A 22,387-nucleotide genomic window follows, 5' to 3' on the forward strand; every position below is an offset into this window, starting at 1 on the left:
TTTAAATATGGTTGTTTTAGTTTTAAATTTACACAAAATATTGTGTATTTTAAGAGATTTTATATAGTAAATAAAGTTGAAACAATGAAATGACTAATAATATGGTCAAACACAGTTCTTTACATTTACATAAACCTAATATTGCAGAAATGCGCTGTTATTGGGTTTTATTATGAAATTTAATGTAAAACAAAATCTTGTACTTTTATTCCATAATTTAAGTCAAAATACTTTTATTAAACTAGTAACTGGGTTTAGAAATGACAGTAATCTAATGTTCATCTTTGTGCATATGACGTGTATAATTTTTCCATGTATTCTAAGATGGATTCAGCCTTTTACAGTAGCCAGAAAACGGTATTGTAATTATAATATAGTTTGTTACAGATCACATCAAGTAGATACTAATGGTGTGAATATTGAAAGCGCTGACTCCAGACCATCACACTTCCTCCTCCGTGTTTGACAGTCCACACACTATGGAACCGTCCTTTCACCCACTCGACGGTGTACAAAGATCCTGTCTGATGACCCGAAGATATCAAATTTTGATTTATCAGTCCATAACAGTGTTCTTCAAGTTACTTAAAAAAAGTAATTAGTTACTTATTCTCCAAAAAAGTAATCCCATTACATTGCTGATTACTTATTTTCAAACGTAATAGTTACTTTTAAAAACATGATGCACAACCTGAATATGTAGTAAAGCAACAGACCTTTCAGCCCAATTCTACTTTTCTGCATAATCCATCATATAAGATGTAATCCAACAGAAAGCCTCTTCCTAAAAAATGTTTTATTAGTTTTAATCTTTGAACTTTGAGCACATTGCATCGAGCAAGAATTTAATCATATGCAACATTCTCTGACTTGTGTTCAACATTTAAAGCTATTTTCTGCACATTCCAGCAGATAAAGTCAAATCATGTTTTAAGTAGATGCAAGTAAAAAAAATAAAATAAAATCAAAGACTCAGCAGCTCTTAAATCTATTGTCTGTGTTTATCAGGAGTGGGGCGGGTGGAGGTTTGCCCACAGTGGTCATGTCAGTGGGAGGATCCGGGGGTTTCTTGGTGAATGTCACGTTCCTGTGGCAGCGCGCTCGCTGCTCGCTCAGATTTCAAGTTTCATTTTTCGCTGTAAAAAGAAGTTTTCTTCCCACGCAGAGTGAACACCGGACACTAATGTTTTTGTCACTTTTTACAGAATCAAACTCAAAGTAATGTGATTACTTCCACACTTTAAACGCTGCATGGTCGTACTCTCTCCATCACTCCATATGATCCATTGTTGATCTCCACACAGCTGTTGCCACGGACGTCGCACACTCGTACGTCATTGTCATGAGACACTCTCACAAACAAAATCACGGTTTAGTAACGCAGTAACGCAGCGTGACTACAGGAAAGTAACAGTAATCGAATTACTTTTTTTTTTGCAATAGTAATCCCTTACATCACTCATTACATGAAATAAGTAATCCGATTGCATTACTGTCCATCTCTGGTCCATAATACCTTCTTCCAGTCTTCAGTCGTCCCGTGTCGGTGTTTCATGGCCCAGACAAACCTCTGTCTTATTCTGACGTCTGGCTTTCTTTCTGCAACTCGTCCTGTCAAACCTGCAGCTCAACGTTTCTCTTCACAGCTGGAACTGAGACTTTCTCACTACGACCACTATGAAGCTGCTTGAAGCTGCTGTCCTGTGAGCCGCCATCACACAGCTGTTACCTCTCAGAAACTTGTCCTCTGATTCAGTCGTGTCTTTGGGTCTGCAGACGTCTTCCTGTCACAGTTTGTGAGCCTTTGGATGCTGAAGGAAACTGGACTCACTGACACTTTGACTTTCTTTGCAGTTTCTCTGTAGGACAGACCGACATTTATAAGTGTTATGTTGGTCTGTCTCTCTTCCACTGTTAATCTCACGATTTTGTACCAACACACTACTCTCAGCAGTACAGTACTGTTCAACTGATGCTGACGAGGGTACCACAGTGTGTTCCAACACTGCTTTATGCAGACAGAGGGGGTTGGAAGTAATGCAGAAAATCCAGAGAAGTTGAAACAGCTGTAGGATTGAGTAGCACCAGCTTTCAAGGCTTGCTCAGCCTCCATCGCTGCAGAACAGCTTTAGGTTGTTAACCCACGCTGTGTTCCCCGAAAAAGGCTTTTTGTCTAATTCTGAAATGTACCTTATTTATTCTTTGTTTTTAACCTCTGGCATTTCACCACTTAAATTTGTACAATTTCAAGCTATTCATAGGACTTAAAATGCAACAAATAACTGGAAAAATTAGGATGTTCTAAAACTTGACCAGTAGTATATATTAGAGAATGGTGAGATTTTACTTTATAGTGACAACTCCTAAGCAATTAGGACACTAAATTACTGTGCCCTAATTTTTTAATTATTACTAACAAATAGACCACAACAAAAAACAAACCCTAACAATTTGATATTAAAAAAGAATAACTTATTCAAAAAGGTTTTTAATGAGCCATTAAAAACAGAAATGAAAATTAAAAACATTAAACCCTAAATTTAGAGTCACACTGAATGTGGCAAGTTTCCCTGATGATTCAGGCACCTAGAGATGCTTGAACAGCAAAGATATGTTTGAATCTGAGTGCAGTTAATTTCAGGTAAAGTTTAGGTTAACTGTGAAACGGTGCACAGGTAGTCTGGCTCTACCAGGACGGCACGTCCATAGATGCAGTTGCAAGAAGGTTTGGTCTGTCTCCAAGCACTGCCTCAAGAGTGCGGTAGAGATACCAGGGGATAGGCTATGACATGAGGAAAGCAGAACAGGACTGTGGAAAGGCATCGACTGTGCCTCGGGGCCAATGCCTTCATGCAAGGAGGAAGCGAACAAACCCAGCCATAGCTCACAGTCAGCTCCATGCAAACTGTCTGAGATTCCCCGGAGAATAACAGAACTGGCTGGTCAGCTGTTTACAGTGTTCCTCGTCCCTTTATCATCTTTTTGCTTTGATTTATCTTGATGAGGCATCTGTTGAATTCAGTTTAAATAGACAAATCTGAAGAATGGTATTGAGTGACTAAACATCAGCTTTACATTAATATATTGTTTTATATATCAGCAATGACCGCAGCAAAACAGGGGGAGTTTGCAAACTGTATGTTTGTGGTGTGTCATGGTGAGGATGAGGACACAAAACCAGGACTCAGACAAAAGGGTAACTTAGCCGAGGGTAGAGTCTCAGCTTCTGGTGGCCGGCCGTAGCCCACGGGGCCGGGTGCAAAAAAGTGGCACAGCTCTGTCCTCCTGTGGGCCCACCACCCACAGAAGAGGTCGTAGTTTGGTGCTTACTAGACTTAGCAGTCAGAGGCAGAGGTTCTGGCACTCTCAAAACTAGCTTATGGTACATGTAGTGTCCCCTGGTGCAGAAGGAGCTCGAGCTGGTGCACAAGGTTGGAAGATGCTGACTAGATATAGTCTGGCTCACCTCAACACAAAGCTCCAGTTTGGTGGAGAGCAGTTAGACTCTCTTGCACTGTGCAGTTGTCCAGGGTTAGGTATACCTGCAGCCCCTTGGCTTTCCCCAGTGGACAAAAGAGTTGCTTCCCTGCATCTTCAGGTTGGAACAGGCTCTGGCTGTTATTTGTGCCTATCGGCCAAATGACAGAGTGCCAAGTGTTGTTAGTCACAGGGTGGGGTGCTGGAGAGTGCTCCAATCAGAGTTATAACACCGACTGGTTTTATGAGTGGATTATTCTGCCACAATATTCAGTTAAAAAGGGTTGGACAGCTTTCACATTTGAACTTAAATACTGGTGTACTGTGAGGGTGGCATCACTGTTGCAGTTCTGATACACTAAAATATTAAATGCTAATGTTAGATTGTTACTGGTTATAGTTGTGTTACATGAGGTACAATGACTAAAACCTCAGTGTGTGTTTGTTTACCAAAAAACAGCATTCTGACGAGAACGAGCAGCCATCAAGTGGATAAATGAATTCAATTAATGAAAACATAAACAACATCATGAAAAAAACCTAATCAATTGCCTGAACAAGATATAGATGGGTTTGACTTTTTTATGGTGGCAACAAATGTTTGAAAGTTAACTTTGGTTTAAACGTTTGATCGGGACTGTGTGTGAACAAACATCCTCTGTGATGAAGAAGAGTCTGGATGCAGATCCTCTCTCAGTGACTGAATGGGACTTTAAGACACTGCGTTCAGCCCAAAATGAATTCGATTTCTGTCACTGAACAAGAAAAAATAAATGAATAATTAAAGATGAAAGAGGGTCGTTCTACAATTACTTAAAAGTGATTTCTTTTTTTTAAATGGAACCTTTATTTGACTGTTTCTTGTAATAAATTTAAGAAAAACAAATAATAAACAACCAAAAACTTAGTCCAGCTCGGGCATCAGAAGTACAAATGTTTGGAGATATTTAGTTGCTGTGCTCAGCACAACAGTTAAGGATGAGTCGCCCTCATAATGAAACGTCATTCAACTTTAGATATGACGTAACTTATATTCGTATAAGCAACTTTCAAAATCAAGCATGCCCCAGTTTTCAGTAGTCAGCTGTTTCTTTTAGTAATTCAGTACTCATCATTTTTCTCATTGCCCAGATTATTATAATAATAATCAAAATGACAGAGCGCTGCCAGAAGATTGTGAGTGATTTTTGTGGAAGCCTTTACACGTGCAGTCTGACAGTGTGTAGACAAAAAAGTTCAGTAAGAATTATTTAAAAACACGTGAGAGAAAATCATCAACCCCATCATAAGAACAACGATGATTCAGTCACTGAATCATGGGGGGGTCCATACCAGGTCCTTGGCCCTATGTCACAGTGATGGCAGCTGTTCAGACACTGCCCCTCTGACGGAGCGTACAACAATGTGAGCGTAGGTGTTGTTATGTATTCACTGTAAGTCTGTGAAGCAGGTGCATGACAAGACTAATCAGGTATTAACATCACCTCCCGCTTGTATTTAATGGTTCAAACAAGGCAAAATGAACTGCTTTAGAAAACCATTGAGACAGGAAGGAAGGGAAAAAAATTATGCTTACATAAAAAAAAGTTCATAATCCCACTTAAGTAATAGTACTTAAGTTTTAATAAGATAAGTAAAAATGTATGCTGAGACCACCCATCTATCCATTTTCTTCTTTTAATGCAAAACAAAGCAAACACAATTTAAATTGGCAATAAAACATTAAAATGACAGTACCAGTGATCCTGATGTGTGATTAAGATTTCCTGTATGTCCTTGTGCCAGTGGATCTGTGTCACAGCAGGTACTCCACTACCTGTCCAATCAGCGCTGCAGAGCAGTGTCAGGATTACAGGTGGGATAATAGTTTGTTCTCTGACTTTGTCTCCACTAAAGCTTCAAATGTAATAAAGCATTAATAGATTTAAAGTTTATAAGTAAATGTAAGTAACAAAAGTGAGACTTTGTAGCTGAACTGTTTTGTTCAAGTCTACATTATAATGCTGCTATTTAAACCTGTTCTTCCAGGTGTCTCTGCTGAGGAACTGAGGAGAACACGAGGTGGTTCTTCTGCAGTCACAGAACAGGACGAAACTCATGGTCCAACAAACCCAGGCCAACCAACAATGACCTTCAGAGATTTGCCTGATTGAGCAATGACAGTATATGAATTATCTGGGAATACAGTGGAATTCTTGCCCAGTCCGTGCCAGCAGGTCAAATCCAGCTTTGGACGTTCATTCTCAACCTCAAACTAACCCAGTTTGTTTTTAACATTGCTTTCCCTTTTTTTGACAAACACATTCACTGATGATAACAAAGAGATATGTCACTATATTCCTGGTGGGATCCTGCTTGTTATTGGACCACTCCTCCCAAATCCCTTTGCAGACTTCCCTCCACAACAGAACTAGCAGGGGTGCCATTACATTTTCTGGTGGAGGGAGGAAAAATCTGAGTTTGAGGCCTTCTTTGGGGGAAGTTCCATCAGTGGAGGGCAAGAGGAGATGGCGGAGGCAGGGTAGGTTGGGAACTCACCGGATTAAGAGAGGATGGGTGTGGAACCAGTTCTTTGTCCTGGAGGAGTACATGGGATCTGAACCTCAGTATGTTGGAAAGGTAAGCGAAACAAAATCGTTATATACGATCGTTATATATGCTGTTACCAGATTATTTTGAGAGAGCTTGTGTGTACTCTGTACTTGTCTTTAAACAGCAACTTTACCAACATTACTGACTCTTTACCTTCTGTTAATTTTAACAGAAAAGACCTGATGTTTTTAGCTCGTCCATGTTGCTTCATTTTTACATTTTTCTGCTTGGAGCTCGCTTGTACCAGGAAGTGGATTTGGATGAAATCTTTAGAAAATATCCAGATAAGGCTAAAATATATGCTTTCATTTCAAATGCTTTGAGATGTTTTATTTGAAATAAGAAGAAAACAAAAAGGCATGAAAACTAAAAAATCTCACAGAACTCTAAAAATATCAGAGGAAAACTATCAAATCAGATAAAACTAAAGTGTACAAACTCCCAAACTTTGTAGTATAACACAGTAAGATACTTAAAAATGAGAGCAGATGGCTAAGCTAAGCTAAGCTAAGCTATGCTACTACTCCAGTACTACTAAAAAAAACAACAAATACCAAAAAACTCTTTGCTGTTGCACCTGTTCAAATTCTATCTAATCAGCAAATCACATGGAAGAAACTGAATACATGTAAGTATTTAAACATAATGAAGACAACCTGGTGATGCACAATAGAAGCCAGTACAGATGATGAACACCCTTCCTTGTTGACTTGAAGTCCACATCAGGGGTAAACGTGTGAAAAACCAAGAAGATAATTAAACCATGTATTTGGAGATTTGTTATACTCCTGCTACTTTATAACTACTACTACAGAGCTGGGCAGCCCAACTTTACTTACACAGAACATTATGACAGATGATCTCCATCTCTCTGTCTTTTTCTTTCCTTTAATGGAGATGGTCCTCTGTGGCTGAGTGCATCACTCTGGTTACCAATAGAATAAGCTGATTTTAACACATTGCTTCATTACAACATAATAGTATCAAAAGGTTGCACCATTTCTTGTCTAAATGAAATTTGCCCATTTCTAAGCCTTGTTTGGTAACGGTGCAGCTGAAGACAGCGTAGGCCCCGCTAGCTGTTCCCCGGCAGACTGTCCTGAGCAGCTGGGGAAAGAGGGCGGCTGGGTGATGGTGAGGAGGAAGCGTAGTCTTAAACAGAAGCCCCAGGTACACCACCAACCATGTGTCTGTTTTTCCCCACTCGGTGACCCACCCGCCGGGGGTCAAACTCTGGTAATTGGTGATTCTGTTCTCAGACATGTGAAACCTTCTGGAGGAAACCTGGTCTTGTTAGGAGAGACGGCATCCATCCCACTTTGGATGGAGCAGCTCTCATTTCTAGAAACATGGACAAATTTATTAACCCCCCCAAAATATGACTATCCAGAGTTGGGACCAGGAAGCAGAGTTGCAGTCTTACATGCCTCTCTGCAGCTTCTCTCCTCCTGCTACCCCCCCAAAAACCCATCTCCATAGAGACTGTGTCAGCTCCCAAACAGACAAAGAACAAACTAAAAACCAGCAACAAACAACTTAAACATAAACAATTACAAAGAAAGAACAATACAGTATCCACATCTGAACCAAAGAGTAACACAGTGAGATGTGGATTATTAAATATTAGGTCTCTCTCCTCCAAGTCTCTGTTAGTACATGACTTAATAATTGATCAACAAATTGATTTACTCTGCCTTACAGAAACCTGGTTACAGCAGGATGACTATGTTAGTTTAAATGAATCAACACCCCCGAGTCATTCTAACTACCAGAAACCTCGAAGCACAGGCCGAGGGGGCGGTGTGGCAGCAATCTTTCACACCAGCCTGTTAATTGTGGCTCAAGAGTTGGGAGTTCGCCTTGTAATCGCAAGGTTGCCGGTTCGAGCCCCGGCTCGGACAGTCTCGGTCGTTGTGTCCTTGGGCAAGACACTTCACCCGTTGCCTACTGGTGGTGGTCAGAGGGCCTGGTGGCGCCAGTGTCCGGCAGCCTCGCCTCTGTCAGTGAGCCCCAGAGTGGCTGTGGCTAAATGTAACTTCATCACCAGTGTGTGAGTGTGTGTGAGTGGGTGGATGACTGGATGTAGTGTAAAGCGCTTTGGGGTCCTTAGGGACTAAGTAAAGTGCTATACAAATACAGGCCATTTACCATATATATATATGTGTGTGTATATATATATTTGTGTGTGTGTGTGTGTGTATATATATGTGTGTGCGTGTATATATATATATATATATACACACACACATACTTTTATGTATTTATTCATCAAGATAAATCCAGCCACTTCGCACATAGGATTTGAATACAGATTGTTTAGATTACAGTTCTGGCTAACCAGCTATTGGCTGATATGTAGTTAAAGCTGTAGTGCTGTGTGTGTGTCTGTGTGTGTGTGTGTGCGCGCGCATTCCTTCTTCTGGAGGATTTGTGCTCCTCCCAGTGACAGCAGGTGTCTCCCCTCATAATCAGCTTTGCGGGTTTTAAAGAAGAAGAAGAGGGGAGCAAATAGAGCTGTTGGGCAGTGTTCACACTGTGTGTGTGTGTGTGTAAGAACACTACTGATTGTCGTGTTACTCCCATTGGGGAGGGTGTGCACTAAGTGTGTTGTTTAGCAGCAGATGTCAGTGGACTCTGGTCATCAGTTTGTATTACTCTGCTTTCCTTTGGAGTTGTTTACCTTTGTGTTTATTTATATACTTTCATTTATTTATACTTTTTTGTGAAGCATCTTTGAGGTTCTTGACAGGGGTTATACAAACCTGAGTTAATATTAATTTAATTGTCCTTGCAGAAATACACAAGGCCTTGCCTAAAAAACAAAAAACAACTGGATTCTAGTTGTTCTACGGATTTTGGGTCATATTCTTCATTTCAGTGCATCAAATGTTCGAAATTGGTGAGCACTGATTTGGAGCTCTCCTCTAAAAATCCAGGCTCCTGTAAGAGGAGAAAATGTGAGGCCTTCCCTGAAAAAGTAGTGTTCTTTGCTCTTGTATATACCTGTCAGCACTTATAGTTGTCAGTTACATAGGCGTTGATGCGCACCAGCTCCCCCCGCCCCCCCCATCAACACCACCACTGGGTATTAAGCCGAATAGTCCCTCTCCTTTGTAGTTTTCCAAAGAGAATTTGAATTTGTCTGATCACTGAACTATTTTCCACATAAGCTTTGTACCAGAGCAGACGATGGTATTTCTGGATAATGTTGATCTCTGACTTCTTGATACCACAGCAGAGCTTTAAACAGCAAACTGTGTTCATAACTGATGCTGGAATCGTGCTGATGGCCTGACGGCTTTCAGTATTGGTTTTTAGCCTCGTCAAGATTCTTGGACTCTTTATGTCATTTTGTACGGTAGATGATGAGATTTTTAACGTCTTTGATGTCTATTTTAAATGATTCAAAAATAACTTTTAGGCAGAATTATTTCAGATTGGTTCACTTCTGTCCATCATTACTTATGATTTCTTATAATTGTCTCATTATAAATATTGTATATGTTTTCCTGTTGAGAGAAGAAACAATTCACAGATAAACATATCATGTTTTTATCATTGCATTCGGTTGATTTACATTTTACAACTTTTTTGGACATGTGGTTGTAAGTGGTTGCTTTATTAGCTCGTGTTGCTCTGAGTTTCATGCATGAACTGTTTTTGTCTGACACAGTGATCAGTGTTTGGAACGTGTGCCTCAGTACTGGTCTACCCCCGCTCTGTAACATCGTCACATTTCTACTGCTAAAAATCACCTGCAGCTGATCGTTGAATATCTAGGAGGGACTTCATTTCACAAACTGACTTGTTGCAATGGTTGCAACTTATTACAGTTTATTACGCCAACATCTTAGCCGACTGGTTATTAATTAAACTACAAAAGGTCTAAATAGATCCTCATTGCAATGTTTGGAGCCCACTGGTCAGTTAGTTGTTGACTTTCATATTTCATATATTGAACCCCTTTTAGATAAGTGTAATGCCCTGCACAGTAGAGCTTGTTTTGAAAATATTTGTTGACTTTATATTTATTATGGATGATTTATTTGGAAATAGTGTTAGTTAGTATAGTAATTGTAGTATATATTCTACAAACAAGAGATTATTCTGTTGAATGAGAAATTATGTTGTTTGATTTATACATTGTATTATTATTAGGCGTGGGACTCAATTAAAACAAATAATCTAATTAATTAGAGGCTTTGTAATTAATCATCTCGGTTAATCACATTTAATCGCACAAGAAAATATTCCTCAAAGTGCAAATGTTTTTGTTTAATTTAAAAGGGTTTTAGTGGGCGACAGAATCAAATAATAAACATGGACATGAATATTGGAAACTCAAGCTCTTTACATTTCTGGAAAAAAAATCCCTGGGCAGGCTTAAAAATGAAGCGCTGTTTTAAGTACTTTAAGTATATTTTCAAAATGGCTTTGTTTTTAAATAATAATAATAATTTCAACATGAGTGAAGTTTAATCTTCTTAAAAAAATAAACATAAAAGGTTATTTGAGCAGCTTCACCTTTAAACTCTGAGTAACCTGAGCCAACATTATTTTGTACATTAGGCTAAAACAGTGAACATAAAACATGTAGCTCCGGCGGTAGAGCATCTAATGATTGGAAGGTTGGTGGTTCGATTCCTGGCTTCCTCCTAGTCTTCATGCCAAATATCCTTGGGAAAGATACTAACCCCCTGTTGCTCATCCATTGTATGTTAATGTTAGATAGGCACTAACAGCTTAGAAAAAGTGCTTGTGTGATTGGGTGAATGAATTAGTTGTATAAAGCGCTTTGATGCTCAGAGTAGAAAACCACTAAATAAGAACCAGTCCATTTACTCACAGTACCTCCATGCTTATTTACTGTCCGTCTCTTTCAGCCAGTTACAAACTAGCCTGTTCACGTGTTCAGAGCAGCTTTTTGTTACTATGTGACCTGCAGGTGAGAACAGTCTGTCACATGGGACAGAAGTGGCAGGACCAATCACAGACAGCTGTGGGTGGGTCCCTGCTCGACTGGACCACCACTGCAGCGGGCAGTCTGTCTGGCTGATGGTGGATTCTGCTCTGTGCAAACTCTTCCTCATCAGAGGGGAGGAGGAGGCTCTTTGTCTCTGCTGGCTCCTTTGTGGTGCCATCTTCACACTGTTCCTGCAGCAGGACCTCAAGGCTGCTCCAAACCTCCTCTCGCTCTCTCCTTGCAGGACACTTTAAATCCTTAAAGTGGGTCAAGCACAGCAGCTATCTGGTGTGTAGCTCACTGATGGTTGAGTGTAGCTACACCTTTGTGAAGGCAGTCTTAAACTTCACCATGTAGTATGGGTCATCATCAGAGACCTCCATGTTGTGATGCAGGTGGCAGAAAGCAGGTAACACCACTGAACATCAGACAGACGTCTCACCTCCAAGAAGCTCAGTCACGAACCTGTAGTAGACAGTTCAACAAAGTAATTATTATCTACACAATAACTGTCAACTGTAGAGCTTTTTGAAGAAACAGTAACAATAAGTAAAAAATGGTTTTATTTACCTGCATGGCTCAAGTGGCTCTTTGTGTTGCCCCAGTCTTGTTTGCTCCTGGTGTAGTTCCTCCATATTAGCAGGGCTGTCTGTAATCTCATGTTGTTTGCTTTTCAGTGTCATAAAGCTGTTGAACTTTACTTGAAATAGGCAGCTGGAAAGTTGGATCACCTGACGCCAACTGTAGCACATTTTCTAACCCGCTATCTTCTCCCACTGATAGTGGTCTACAGACAGAGCAATCCATTTTGTGAGAGAATTTGTAAGTTTGTCCGATGTTGACTTGCTAATTTTGGTCCTGATGCCAGGTATTTCATCACGTTTCGGCTGCTGACACCTTTTCTTGTTACTGGGACTGCTAGCGCTAACAGCTCCCACAGTTTCTGTACTCACTGCAACATGTTTTGCATTTAGATGATGCCGTAAGGTTGAAGTGCTTCGGTGGTATGCAAACTCCTTTTTGCACAGTTTGCACATAACCACGCTTTTATCAAGGTTCCATTGGATAGTCTTTAGAAATCAAATTAGCCTCTGATCAGTCTGAGGTGACATGAGCCGGCTCCTTATTGGGAGCCATGGGTTTTTTTTCCTTTCTCTCTCTCTCTCTCTCTCGCACTTTTTTCCGCTTCACTCCGCACGTGAGCCTTGTGCTTTGTGCTGGGCAGAGGTGGGAGGGGCGGTAGTTACACTCAGTAGCACAGGAACAGAGCGGGAGGGAGAGAGAGAGAGAGAGCAGGGACAACAACGTCACATTAGAAAGGTATAGTAATCATCCACAACTATTTTCGGTTGCAGATGATAAAGGATTCAGAAAGTTTATTCATGCAGGTCCATATGACAGAGAATATGCATCTTCTTTTTGTTTTCATATTATAATTTATATTTAATTGTGTTGTGGTTTGCAGTGTTTTGTGTTGTTTCACTTTAAATTTGTTTAAAAGGAAAAAGCTGAAAATTGAAATAGTTAAAAGTTCAAATGTGAATAGTTGGTTTTTGTATTATATGATTTATTTATTACATTTTATGTGGAGTGAATAAACAAAAGTATATTTATGGTGGCCGCTAGAGACAAAGCACGTACAAAACACAACAGAAGTGCTCCAGGACGCTAGGCGCAGTGTTACCTGGTGGCTACACAAGCCAGCAAGTACCAACGACCGGATTTGGTGTGTGGTAGTAACAGGTAAATAAACATTTTTTTTAAATTATTTGAATATATGTGAGTGCTTGTGTATAAATACATAAACAAAATAATTGAATATGCTTTCAATTGTGTAATTTAAGTGATCTAGTAGCTCTGTTTTGGAAGTTCAGTTCATGCTAGAAATGTGTTTTGGAGTTTGTACGTGCTTTGTTTCTAGGGGCCACCGTATATATTTATATATAAACATATATAAATAAAAATACTTTTTTTACATTAGTAATTCCTTTTTTGCATAATTTTATATTATTGTTAAAAATAAATTAGTTAAAGCAACAAAACAACCTGAAGAGCCGGTTCGGAGCTGAAAGAGCCGGAAATCCCATCACTATTCTTTGTAGCTCTGATGTGTGCATCAGTGTAATCGGTCTACCAGGAAATGGTGCATTGACAAACGTTCCTCTTTGCTTGGAATGCAAATATGTCAAGCCAGTGTTATTAAATGCGTTATTTTTTTATGCGTTATATTTTTCAAATTAATTAATCACAGTTAACGCTTGTTAACACTGAACTCATTCATCTGTTACAGTGTTAAACCCAAATGTTTCTAGTTAGCATGGGATTTGGACTAAAAATGGCATGTTAGTGAAAAATGTATATTTGACAAAGATGACCCAAATAAACCCCAAAAAATGAAAAAAAAAACTGTTTTAAATGATGATTTCATTTCATTTCATTTTGCAAACAAAAATCATTAACCAAAGTTAGAGCAGTCTGACTATTCTACACTGACCTCTGGCATCAACGTGTGCAGGAAACTCCCAGCAGATCAGGGTTTCAAACTCCGGCCCTCGAGGCCTGCAGCAGATAGCTGCTTCTGAAATAAGCCCAGCCCACCTCACTCCCAAACTATGCCACCTTCATAGTCACTTAGATCACACTTGTTCCACTTCAGCAGCTTATACTGACCAAGTCTACATGCTTACAAACAGATACACATTACACACTATGTCATGCTGATTAGATACTTGCATTAACAAGCAGCTGAACAGGTGTACCGAATGCAGGAGCTAGTCAGTGTATTCATATCGTTCTCATAGACAACAAATGAAGACTGATGCAGTTAATGTGCATATCATCTCCTAAATAAGAAAACAATACAGTATTTGTGATGCTTTTCTGACACATAATTTCCTCTGCAGCTCCACACTGAGATGGACCAGGGAGATAATGCAGTGAAATATACACTCTCAGGAGAGGGAGTGGGGTCTGTCTTCACCATTTACCAAATGACAGGAGATATACATGCACAGGTGGTGCTTGACAGGTCAGTACCTCCCAATAATATTGTCTAAACTGACTAAGCACCTGAAAACAGTAATATCTAAGTAGGAACCTAGAGAAGGCACATCCTCCCAAACTGTTTTTCTCAGGAGTTGCAATGGACGGGGAAGTGAGACTTGGACAAATCAGAATCAAGCTTTTTCTGTCAGAGAGATGATTGTGTCCACAGAGATGCTGACTTTGGCTGAGATTTTTTTAAAAACGCACAAAAGATTCAAGGCGATTTTTTTTTTCCACAAAACAGGCTGAGGCTTGATCAACTTCAGCTGAGTCACCTGAGCAAGAATGTTTGATGTTCAAGACCTGAAACAGCTGCTGACCTCAGAAAACATCACTGAACATATGCATTACCTTTAAAACTGCAGATGTGTTATTACAGCTTTCTCTTGAAGTGTCACTGCGGGCGGCCAGCCCTGTTGTTTGGAGACTTTGGGAGTCGTTGAAAAAAAGACCAATCATGAGTAGCATCTGCCTTCAGAGTTTCTACCGTTGCGGCTCGAGGGCTTGATAATATTCACATGCTGCCATCACATTGTGTTGCAGTCATTCGTTGCATACAATACACAGTAAAACTGTCAAATTTATAAATTGATTCTATACAAAATCAGCACGCTCTAAAGAGTGTGTGTGTGCGTGCGAGCGTGCGCGTGTGTGTGCGCGTGTGTGTGTGTGTGTGTGTGTGTGTAAGAGAGAGAACCCATTCCACCTAAACAGGACACATTCAACAGTGGCAGTTGTTTTGTTGTTGTTGCTTTTTTGCAATTGCAGGTTTTTATCACATGTTTACTTTTGTAGCTGCGTTGCTAGTGCAGTGATCTTTTATTAACAGTGGGGCAGCTTTCCAGCTGTCCTCATCGGCTCTGCACCACACGCAGCTCTCTCGTCAGGTCCCCGCATCTGACTGAAATAGGAAAGGCATGGGCAGGTCCGCTTCCCCCGACACCACACCCTGAACCCACTGCTCCACCCCTCCCCTGCAGCTGAGCCATAAACCACACCCCTCCACAATTAAATAAATAAGATATTGTTGGATATCTTAATGTCACATTAAAATTCAGAAAATCATATCATAAAAGAAAGTTCCTCTTTGATATGATGATAAACTAACTAAAATGATAAACTAAGCTTTGCACATGAACAACCCCCGTAAGTATAAAACTGTGACTATGCCAATAAAAGTCTACCTTTATTCATGCATTTGCATCAATAGACGAGCATTTCTATGGACAAAACACTTTCCTGTCCCAAAATTGAGTCACTACTTGATCTACAGCACATCTAATATTTCCATTTTCTTTAACAGTCTGTTTGGCAGCATGAGTGCAGCCTGACATGGAATCAATGCTGAGACACCATGAGACTCATAGCCTGAACACATAATCATATCAGTTGAGTATGTGCCAGTGAATTCAGTGTGTGTAAATTTAATACTTGATGTTTTGCAGGGAGAAAAAATCGTACTATACGCTGAAGGCCCAGGCTGTTGACGTTCATACAGGCATCCCTCTTGAGCCAGAGTCTGAGTTTATCATCAAGGTGCAGGATATTAATGACAATGAACCTCAGTTCCCAGATGGACCCTACAGCGCCAGCGTCCCAGAGATGTCCCCAACAGGTAAGACAGCTACAGGCTCGGATGCAGTAGGTGGATGAAGAATTTAGATAGCAGAACTCATAAAGATAAATGAAAGTGTACACTCCTTATCAAGGAAAATATATTTTAGGTATAAAAAAATACACAGTGCACAAAAATATATTAAAAATGAAACCAATTTTTTAGACAGGACAGTCTCTCGTAACAAGACCAGGTTTTCCCAGAAACTTTTCCAGTTATCTACATTGTGTTTTAGACACAACTGAGCCAGCCAGCAATCTAAGGAGATCTCCTTAGATTGCTGGCTGGCTCAGGTGCAGCTGAATATGTCACCCCTGGTCCGATAAGGTAGGGGATAGTGAATACTGTGAATGTAATTAGCAGGTGAAGTTTTTAAATCAACTGGCTCCACAGATAAGCTACACACTGTGGAACAGGAAGCAATACTCTGCTGCAGAGAGCAAACACCAAGTGACAGCGCCACTGTCTCTCTACTGTTTTCTTCTTCAGTGCCATGTGCCAAAACAATGCAGAGCGGTTACCTACTCCCACAGAGCTTAATAATTCTACATCTTCCCTGCGTACCACTACTGTAGCTCCTCTGAAAAAGAAAGCCCGAAATCAGAAATTCTTGATTCCCTGGTGTAACCGTCAAACATGCACCTTAACACAGAAAACTTGTAAACTGGAGAGAAACTGGGATCTTATTTAGAAGATCATCATTTAGCCTGAAAAAAACAGTTTGCTGCTCTACAGAAAAAAACTTCTGCAAAGCTAGAACGTTTTAGTATCCATCACTGATCGAAGAAAATAAGAACAACCCCAGGTTCCTCTTCAGCACTGTAGCAGGGCTCGCAAAAAGTCAGACCTCTGTTGAACCAAGCATTCATTTAACCTTATCTTGTAACAGTCTTCACAAATAAAATTTGAACCATTCATAACCATCTCACAGACTTAGATTTATGTTTAGCTACTTTCAGCACCACTGATATTCATTTAGACTCTTTTTCTCCATCTTTCTAAATTAACTTCAGTAATTACTTCCCCCAAACCATCATTGTGTCTTTTAGAACCCATTCTTATAAGACGTCCTAAAATTAATTACTTCTTCAGGCTATGATCAACCTATTTATCAGATTTTAGGTTTCAGAGCTCATCACAGCACAGAAACAGCTTTAGTGAAGGTTACAAATGATCTTCTTATGGCCTCTGACAGTGGACTCATCTCTGTGCTTGTCCTGCTAGACCTCAGTGCAGCGTTCGATACTGTCGACCATAATATCCTATTAGAGCGATTAGAACATGCTGTAGGTGTTACAGGTACTGCACTGCAGTGGTTTGTATCATATCTATCTAATAGACTCCAGTTTGTGCATGTAAATGGAGAGTCCTCTTCACACACTGAGGTTAGTTATGGAGTTCCACAGGGTTCAGTGCTAGGACCAATTCTGTTTACATTATACATGCTTCCCTTAGGCAGCATCATTAGAAGACATAGCATACATTTACACTGCTATGCTGATGACACCCAGCTGTATCTGTGCATGAAGCCAGATAACACACACCAATGAGTTAAACTGCAGGAATGTCTTAAAGACATAAAGACCTGGATGGCCGCTAACTTTCTGCTTCTTCATTCAGATCAAACTGAGGTTATTGTACTCGGCCCTGAAAATCTTAGAAATATGGTATCTAAGCAGATTCTTACTCTGGATGGCATTACCTTGGCCTCCAGTAACGCTGTGAGGAACCTTGGAGTCATGTTTGACCAGGACATGTCCTTCAACGCACATATTAAGCAAATATGTAAGACTGCTTTCTTAGGGTGTGTTTACAAGATCAAATTATCTGATCTTTCTTTTTTTGTTCTCCAAAGTCTTGGCATACATCCATCCATCCTCCATCCATCCATCCATCTATTTTCTTCTGCTTATCCGAACCAGGTCATGGGCAGCTTAACCCAGAAAATCCTCTGCTCCCCAGCCATCACATTCAGTATATCTGGGAGAACACTGGGGTGTTCCCAGGCCAGCAGAGTGATATGATCTCTCCATTCCTATCCTGGGGCCTCGTGGAGACATGCCAAGAACACCTTAGCCAGAGGTCACCCAGAAGGCATCCTAGTCAGATGCCCAAACCAACTCTGGCTCCTTTTGATGTGGAGGAGTAGTGGCTCTACTTTGAGCCCATCTCAAATGACTACAATGGTATACTGTCCTCCTCACTGTACCCACGACCCCATCTTACAATCTCCCTGTAAAATTCCTCTAACAACTGGGGCAGCAACTCTACCCTGACCCTGGGAGGACACTTCACCCTTTTCCAGCTGAGGACCATGGCCTCAGACATGGAGATGCTAATTTTCAATCACGTCACTTCACTGCAAGCTGGAGGCCACAGCATGATGAAGCCTACAGGGCTCATCATCTGCAAAAAGCAGATATAACATTCTGAGGCTACCAAGTTGGAAGCCTTCCACCACTTGGTTGGATCCTGTCTGTAAAGATTATGAACCGAATCAGTGACAAAGGGCAGACCTTCCCAGGGAGGCTAAGGAGTGTTTAGATCTCCATGTGATGTTGCAGAAGTGTGTGAACCAGAACAGCCTTACAATATTCAGGAACTCGTGGCAAATGTCACCCACCCCTGGGGCCACCAAGGAATTACTGCATTATTGAACTACGTCAGTGAACTCAGTGATGGCAAAGTTGTGCCCATTTTTCCCACATTCTGTTTCCTTTATAGGAGAATTTTAAAAAAAATGTCAGTATTGTCCTCTTACATATGGTGAACCTCAGTAGTGGTTCACTTCCACGGCCACAGACGCATAAAATCAAACAGGCTGCAAACATTTGTGAAATATTGGGTCATTCTCTGGAGCTCAGTGAATTCCAGCGAGGTACCATGATAGGATGCCATCTGTGCAACAAGTTAAGCTGTGAAATTTTATCACCACTTAATATTCCACAGTTAGTGATTAGTGGTATTATAACGATGTGGAAGAGAGTAGGAGTGACAACAGCTCAGCCACAAAGTGACAGGCCAAGTAAACTCACAGAGCACAGTCAGCAGGTGTGTAGCACGCAGACGTCGCTGCTTTTCAGTTTCTAGAGAGAAACGTAATCTGTATTAACATAATCTGTGCAAACATGTTTGTGTTTGTTTAGGAACCTACGTGACACAGGTGACTGCCACAGATGCAGATGACCCCACGTATGGCAACAGTGCTCGCGTTGTCTACAGCATCCTTCACGGCCAGCCCTACTTCTCTGTGGACCCCAAAACAGGTGACAGGACAGCAGCTGGAACGTTTCTGTTACAAAGCAAGAATAATTGATACAGTTGTACTAACAGAACTCAGACGTCGCATGAATTCAGTTCACTTCATGATACCTCATGAGTTACTCCCCAGTCCTACCCCTGATAAAACAAGCACCACAAAGACAAGTTACCATGGAAACATGAGCTTTACGTTGTGACTGTTTCTATTGCAGGTCAATGTAAATATAGACCTGCAATAGAAACATAGGAGCACACATATAGTGAAAAAACAGCAGCTTTTGTTCCTGTAAAGACCTTTATTGGGAAAAAGCTGCCGGGCGTCCTTCATCAAACCGCACGTTAAACTCATTCAATTCAATTTCAATTCAATTTTATTTATATAGCGCCAAATCACAACAAAAGTCACCTCAAGGCGCTTTATATTGTGCAGTAGATACAGAGAAAAACCCAACAATCATATGACCCCCTATGAGCAAGCACTGATTCTAAATTCTAAAATAACACGTACCAGTTAAATTAAATTACAGGAGAGTCTTAAAGAGAAAAAGACATTTATACAGCATCAAATTGCAACATCAGTCGCCTCAAGGAGCTTTATACTGTAAGGTTGACCCTACAATAATACATCCAGAGAAAAACCCAACAATCATATGACCCCCTATGAGCAAGCACTTTGGCGACAGTGGGAAGGAAAAACTCCCTTTTAACAGGAAGAAACCTCTGGCAGAACCAGGCTCAGGGAGGGGCGGGGCCATCTGCTGTGATTGGTTGGGGTGAGAGAAGGAAGACAGGATAAAGACATGCTGTGGAAGAGAGACAGAGGTTAATAACAGATATGATTCAGTGCAGAGAGGTCTGTTAACACATAGTGAGTGAGAAAGGTGACTGGAAAGGAAAAACTCAATGCATCATGGGAATCCCCCGGCAGCCTACGTCTATTGCAGCATAACTAAGGGAGGATTCAGGGTCACCTGGTCCAGGTTAAACTCATGTGTGAAGAAAAGCAAACTTTGTAGCTGCTTCATCCACCACAGCAAACATCTACTGTAAAGAAACAGACATTATACACATGAACTGTTAACTTTAAATTAGATAGCTCACAAAATCACTCATAGCCAGCACTCTTCTTGCCTTCTATTAATTTAAGAAAGCCTTCCAAGTAGACAGAGTATTTGTATATATAATTATATATAATTTTATGTTTTGCCTTGTTTTAGATCAAAAGTCAAATATAATAAGGTATACAACCTTATTATTTTATGTACGCACCTGCATGTAGGATGATGCTGAATAACCCAACAATAACGTTAATGAGTGTCCGGATCTTGAGTTTCACTGATTACTATGAAAGGATGAAAATGAGCACATACTCAAGCTTAGATGATTAATCATCTTCAGGCTGTTTAAATCAGAGTGCCATACATGTAGTCTTACTATTTACTGATCCTCTGGTCATGAAACATCTGAGCCTATCAGGTCACATCACACGCAGCCATGCTGGGTGGAGTCTAACATTTCTCTGATACAGGGCTTGCTTTGAACAGTGCACTGATGTCTTGATAGACCCTTTTAGTGGTACCTTGATGTTTAAGCTTGTAGTTTGTGGCCCAGCGCAGTGCAGCTTCTTTCTGTGGGAATACGGAGAAGCTGACCAGGATAGTGTGGGGGTTATGACCTTTCACTGGATCTGGAGGTCGGTCGGGGTTTGTTGGACTCTTTCCAGTTCAGATGACGTAGGGAAGACTGGGGCCCATTGCCTGCATTGATACCTCCAACATAAACTTTAGAGGGTCCCTGCCATGTTTGCTCCCTTCAGGAATGTTTAGTATACAGAGATTAACTCTCTGTGAGCGGTTTTCAAGGTCATCGTTCAGTGCAGGAGCAACTGGTTTTGGTCTTGTAATGGTGGATTTGGCTGCAGTCAACCATTCAAACTTTTCACCAGTTAGAGACGTCACTGTTGTTTGTAACTCGTCTGGGGATGCCTGTAGCAGTTTTATGGGGGAGGGGGATCACTTTTTCACACAGGGCCATTTTGGCTTTTTCCCCCCTTAATAATAAACACCTTCATTTAGAAACTGCATTTTGTGTTTACTTGCATCATCTCTGTCTAATATTTACATTTTTTGTGACAAATATACAAAAAATATTCAAATGTGGGAAGCACTTAGATACACTGAGGCAAAATTAGGCATAGGCATACAGCGTGTGTAGACTAAAGCCAGATTCATCTTTGTCTTTCTTCTTTGTTATAGTGAGGTCTAAAATGTTAAATCAAATCCTTTCAGGTATAATTCGGACAGCTCTGGCCAACATGGACCGTGAGGTGAAAGAGGAATACCAGGTTCTTCTCCAGGCCAAGGATATGGGTGGTCAACTGGGGGGACTGGCCTCCACCACCATCATCAATATCACCCTGACTGATGTCAATGACAACCCTCCACGCTTCACTAAGAGTAACAAACTCTTAGCAATGTCTAATTTGCTCATTGTTTAAAAAAATCTACTCATTCATTCATTCAGTTACGTTGGACTAATAATAGTGTTTAATTGGTTGTCTCTTTTTACTGATCTTTCTTACTCTTTAAGGTATTTTTAATCTTCATGTACCAGAGTCAGCATCATTGGGTGCAGCTGTGGGACGAATTCAAGCCCAGGATTTGGATGTAGGCAGCAACGCACGGGTGGAGTATGCCATTGTTCCAGGAGATGAGGGCAACGTGTTTGACATCATCTGTAATGGTCAAAGTCAAGAAGGGATAATTGTTCTGAAAAAGGTCAATTCACCCTTTAGTGCACGTTAGTTGCTTTCTAAGTGCTTCCTGCTGCAAAGCATTGATCCATTCACACAGCACTTTATTTTATGTCTTCAAGCTGATGATGGAAAGATTGTTTTATGCTGATGCAAAGTTCTTTAAATCATATGAATTAGGCCACGTTCACACTGCAGGTCTTAATGCTCAATTCTGATTTTTTGATCAAATCCAAATTTTCTTTGTCTGTTTTTCACACTACGAATAAAATGTGACAGCAAACGCGCTCCAGTGTGAACGGTTCACGGCCCTCAAAGCGTCACACGTGCGCAAAAGAAGACGTCACACACAACAGAAGTAAAAATGGCGGCTACAGAGCTAGTAGGTGTTGTTGCAGCAGTCGATCAATTTCTGCACAGTCGTAACCGACAGAATTTTGACAAATTAATTAAAGAAAAGACACTGAGAAAAAAAAGAGCCTTTGCTTTAACAATGGCCGCCATGCTTTCTCGTTTGTCTTCTGATAATTGGCGTCTGTCTAGTGTCAGTGACGTAAAAGACGGATTTAATGCGACGTGACCATCAAACAGCAGTCGCTTTCTACAACATCGGATATGTATCAGATTCAGTACCACATACGAAAGTGACCCAGGTCAGATTTGAAAATATTGGATTTGTGCC

The 22,387-nt window shown here is 40.6% G+C and overlaps 1 protein-coding gene across 2 annotated transcripts in view; it reads left to right on the forward strand.

The window, feature by feature from the left end:
- The window catches only part of LOC113010993 (cadherin-12-like), a 40,633-nt gene that overhangs the window by 1,677 nt on the left and 16,569 nt on the right, over positions 1–22,387 (forward strand). For both annotated transcript variants that reach the window (XR_013903106.1, XM_026150344.2), the window contains exons 2-8: positions 5,263–5,332; positions 5,506–6,096; positions 13,936–14,060; positions 15,523–15,692; positions 18,839–18,958; positions 21,242–21,409; positions 21,543–21,730. Coding sequence is in view for 1 of the 2 variants with exons in the window: in XM_026150344.2 (XP_026006129.2) it covers positions 5,788–6,096; positions 13,936–14,060; positions 15,523–15,692; positions 18,839–18,958; positions 21,242–21,409; positions 21,543–21,730 (1,080 nt within the window). In the remaining variant the exon portion in view is untranslated. The remainder of the gene's footprint in view (positions 1–5,262; positions 5,333–5,505; positions 6,097–13,935; positions 14,061–15,522; positions 15,693–18,838; positions 18,959–21,241; positions 21,410–21,542; positions 21,731–22,387) is intronic.

This window comes from Astatotilapia calliptera, chromosome 18 (assembly GCF_964374335.1).
Source record: "Astatotilapia calliptera chromosome 18, fAstCal68.1, whole genome shotgun sequence".
In the NCBI taxonomy this organism is placed as follows: Eukaryota; Metazoa; Chordata; class Actinopteri; order Cichliformes; family Cichlidae; genus Astatotilapia; species Astatotilapia calliptera.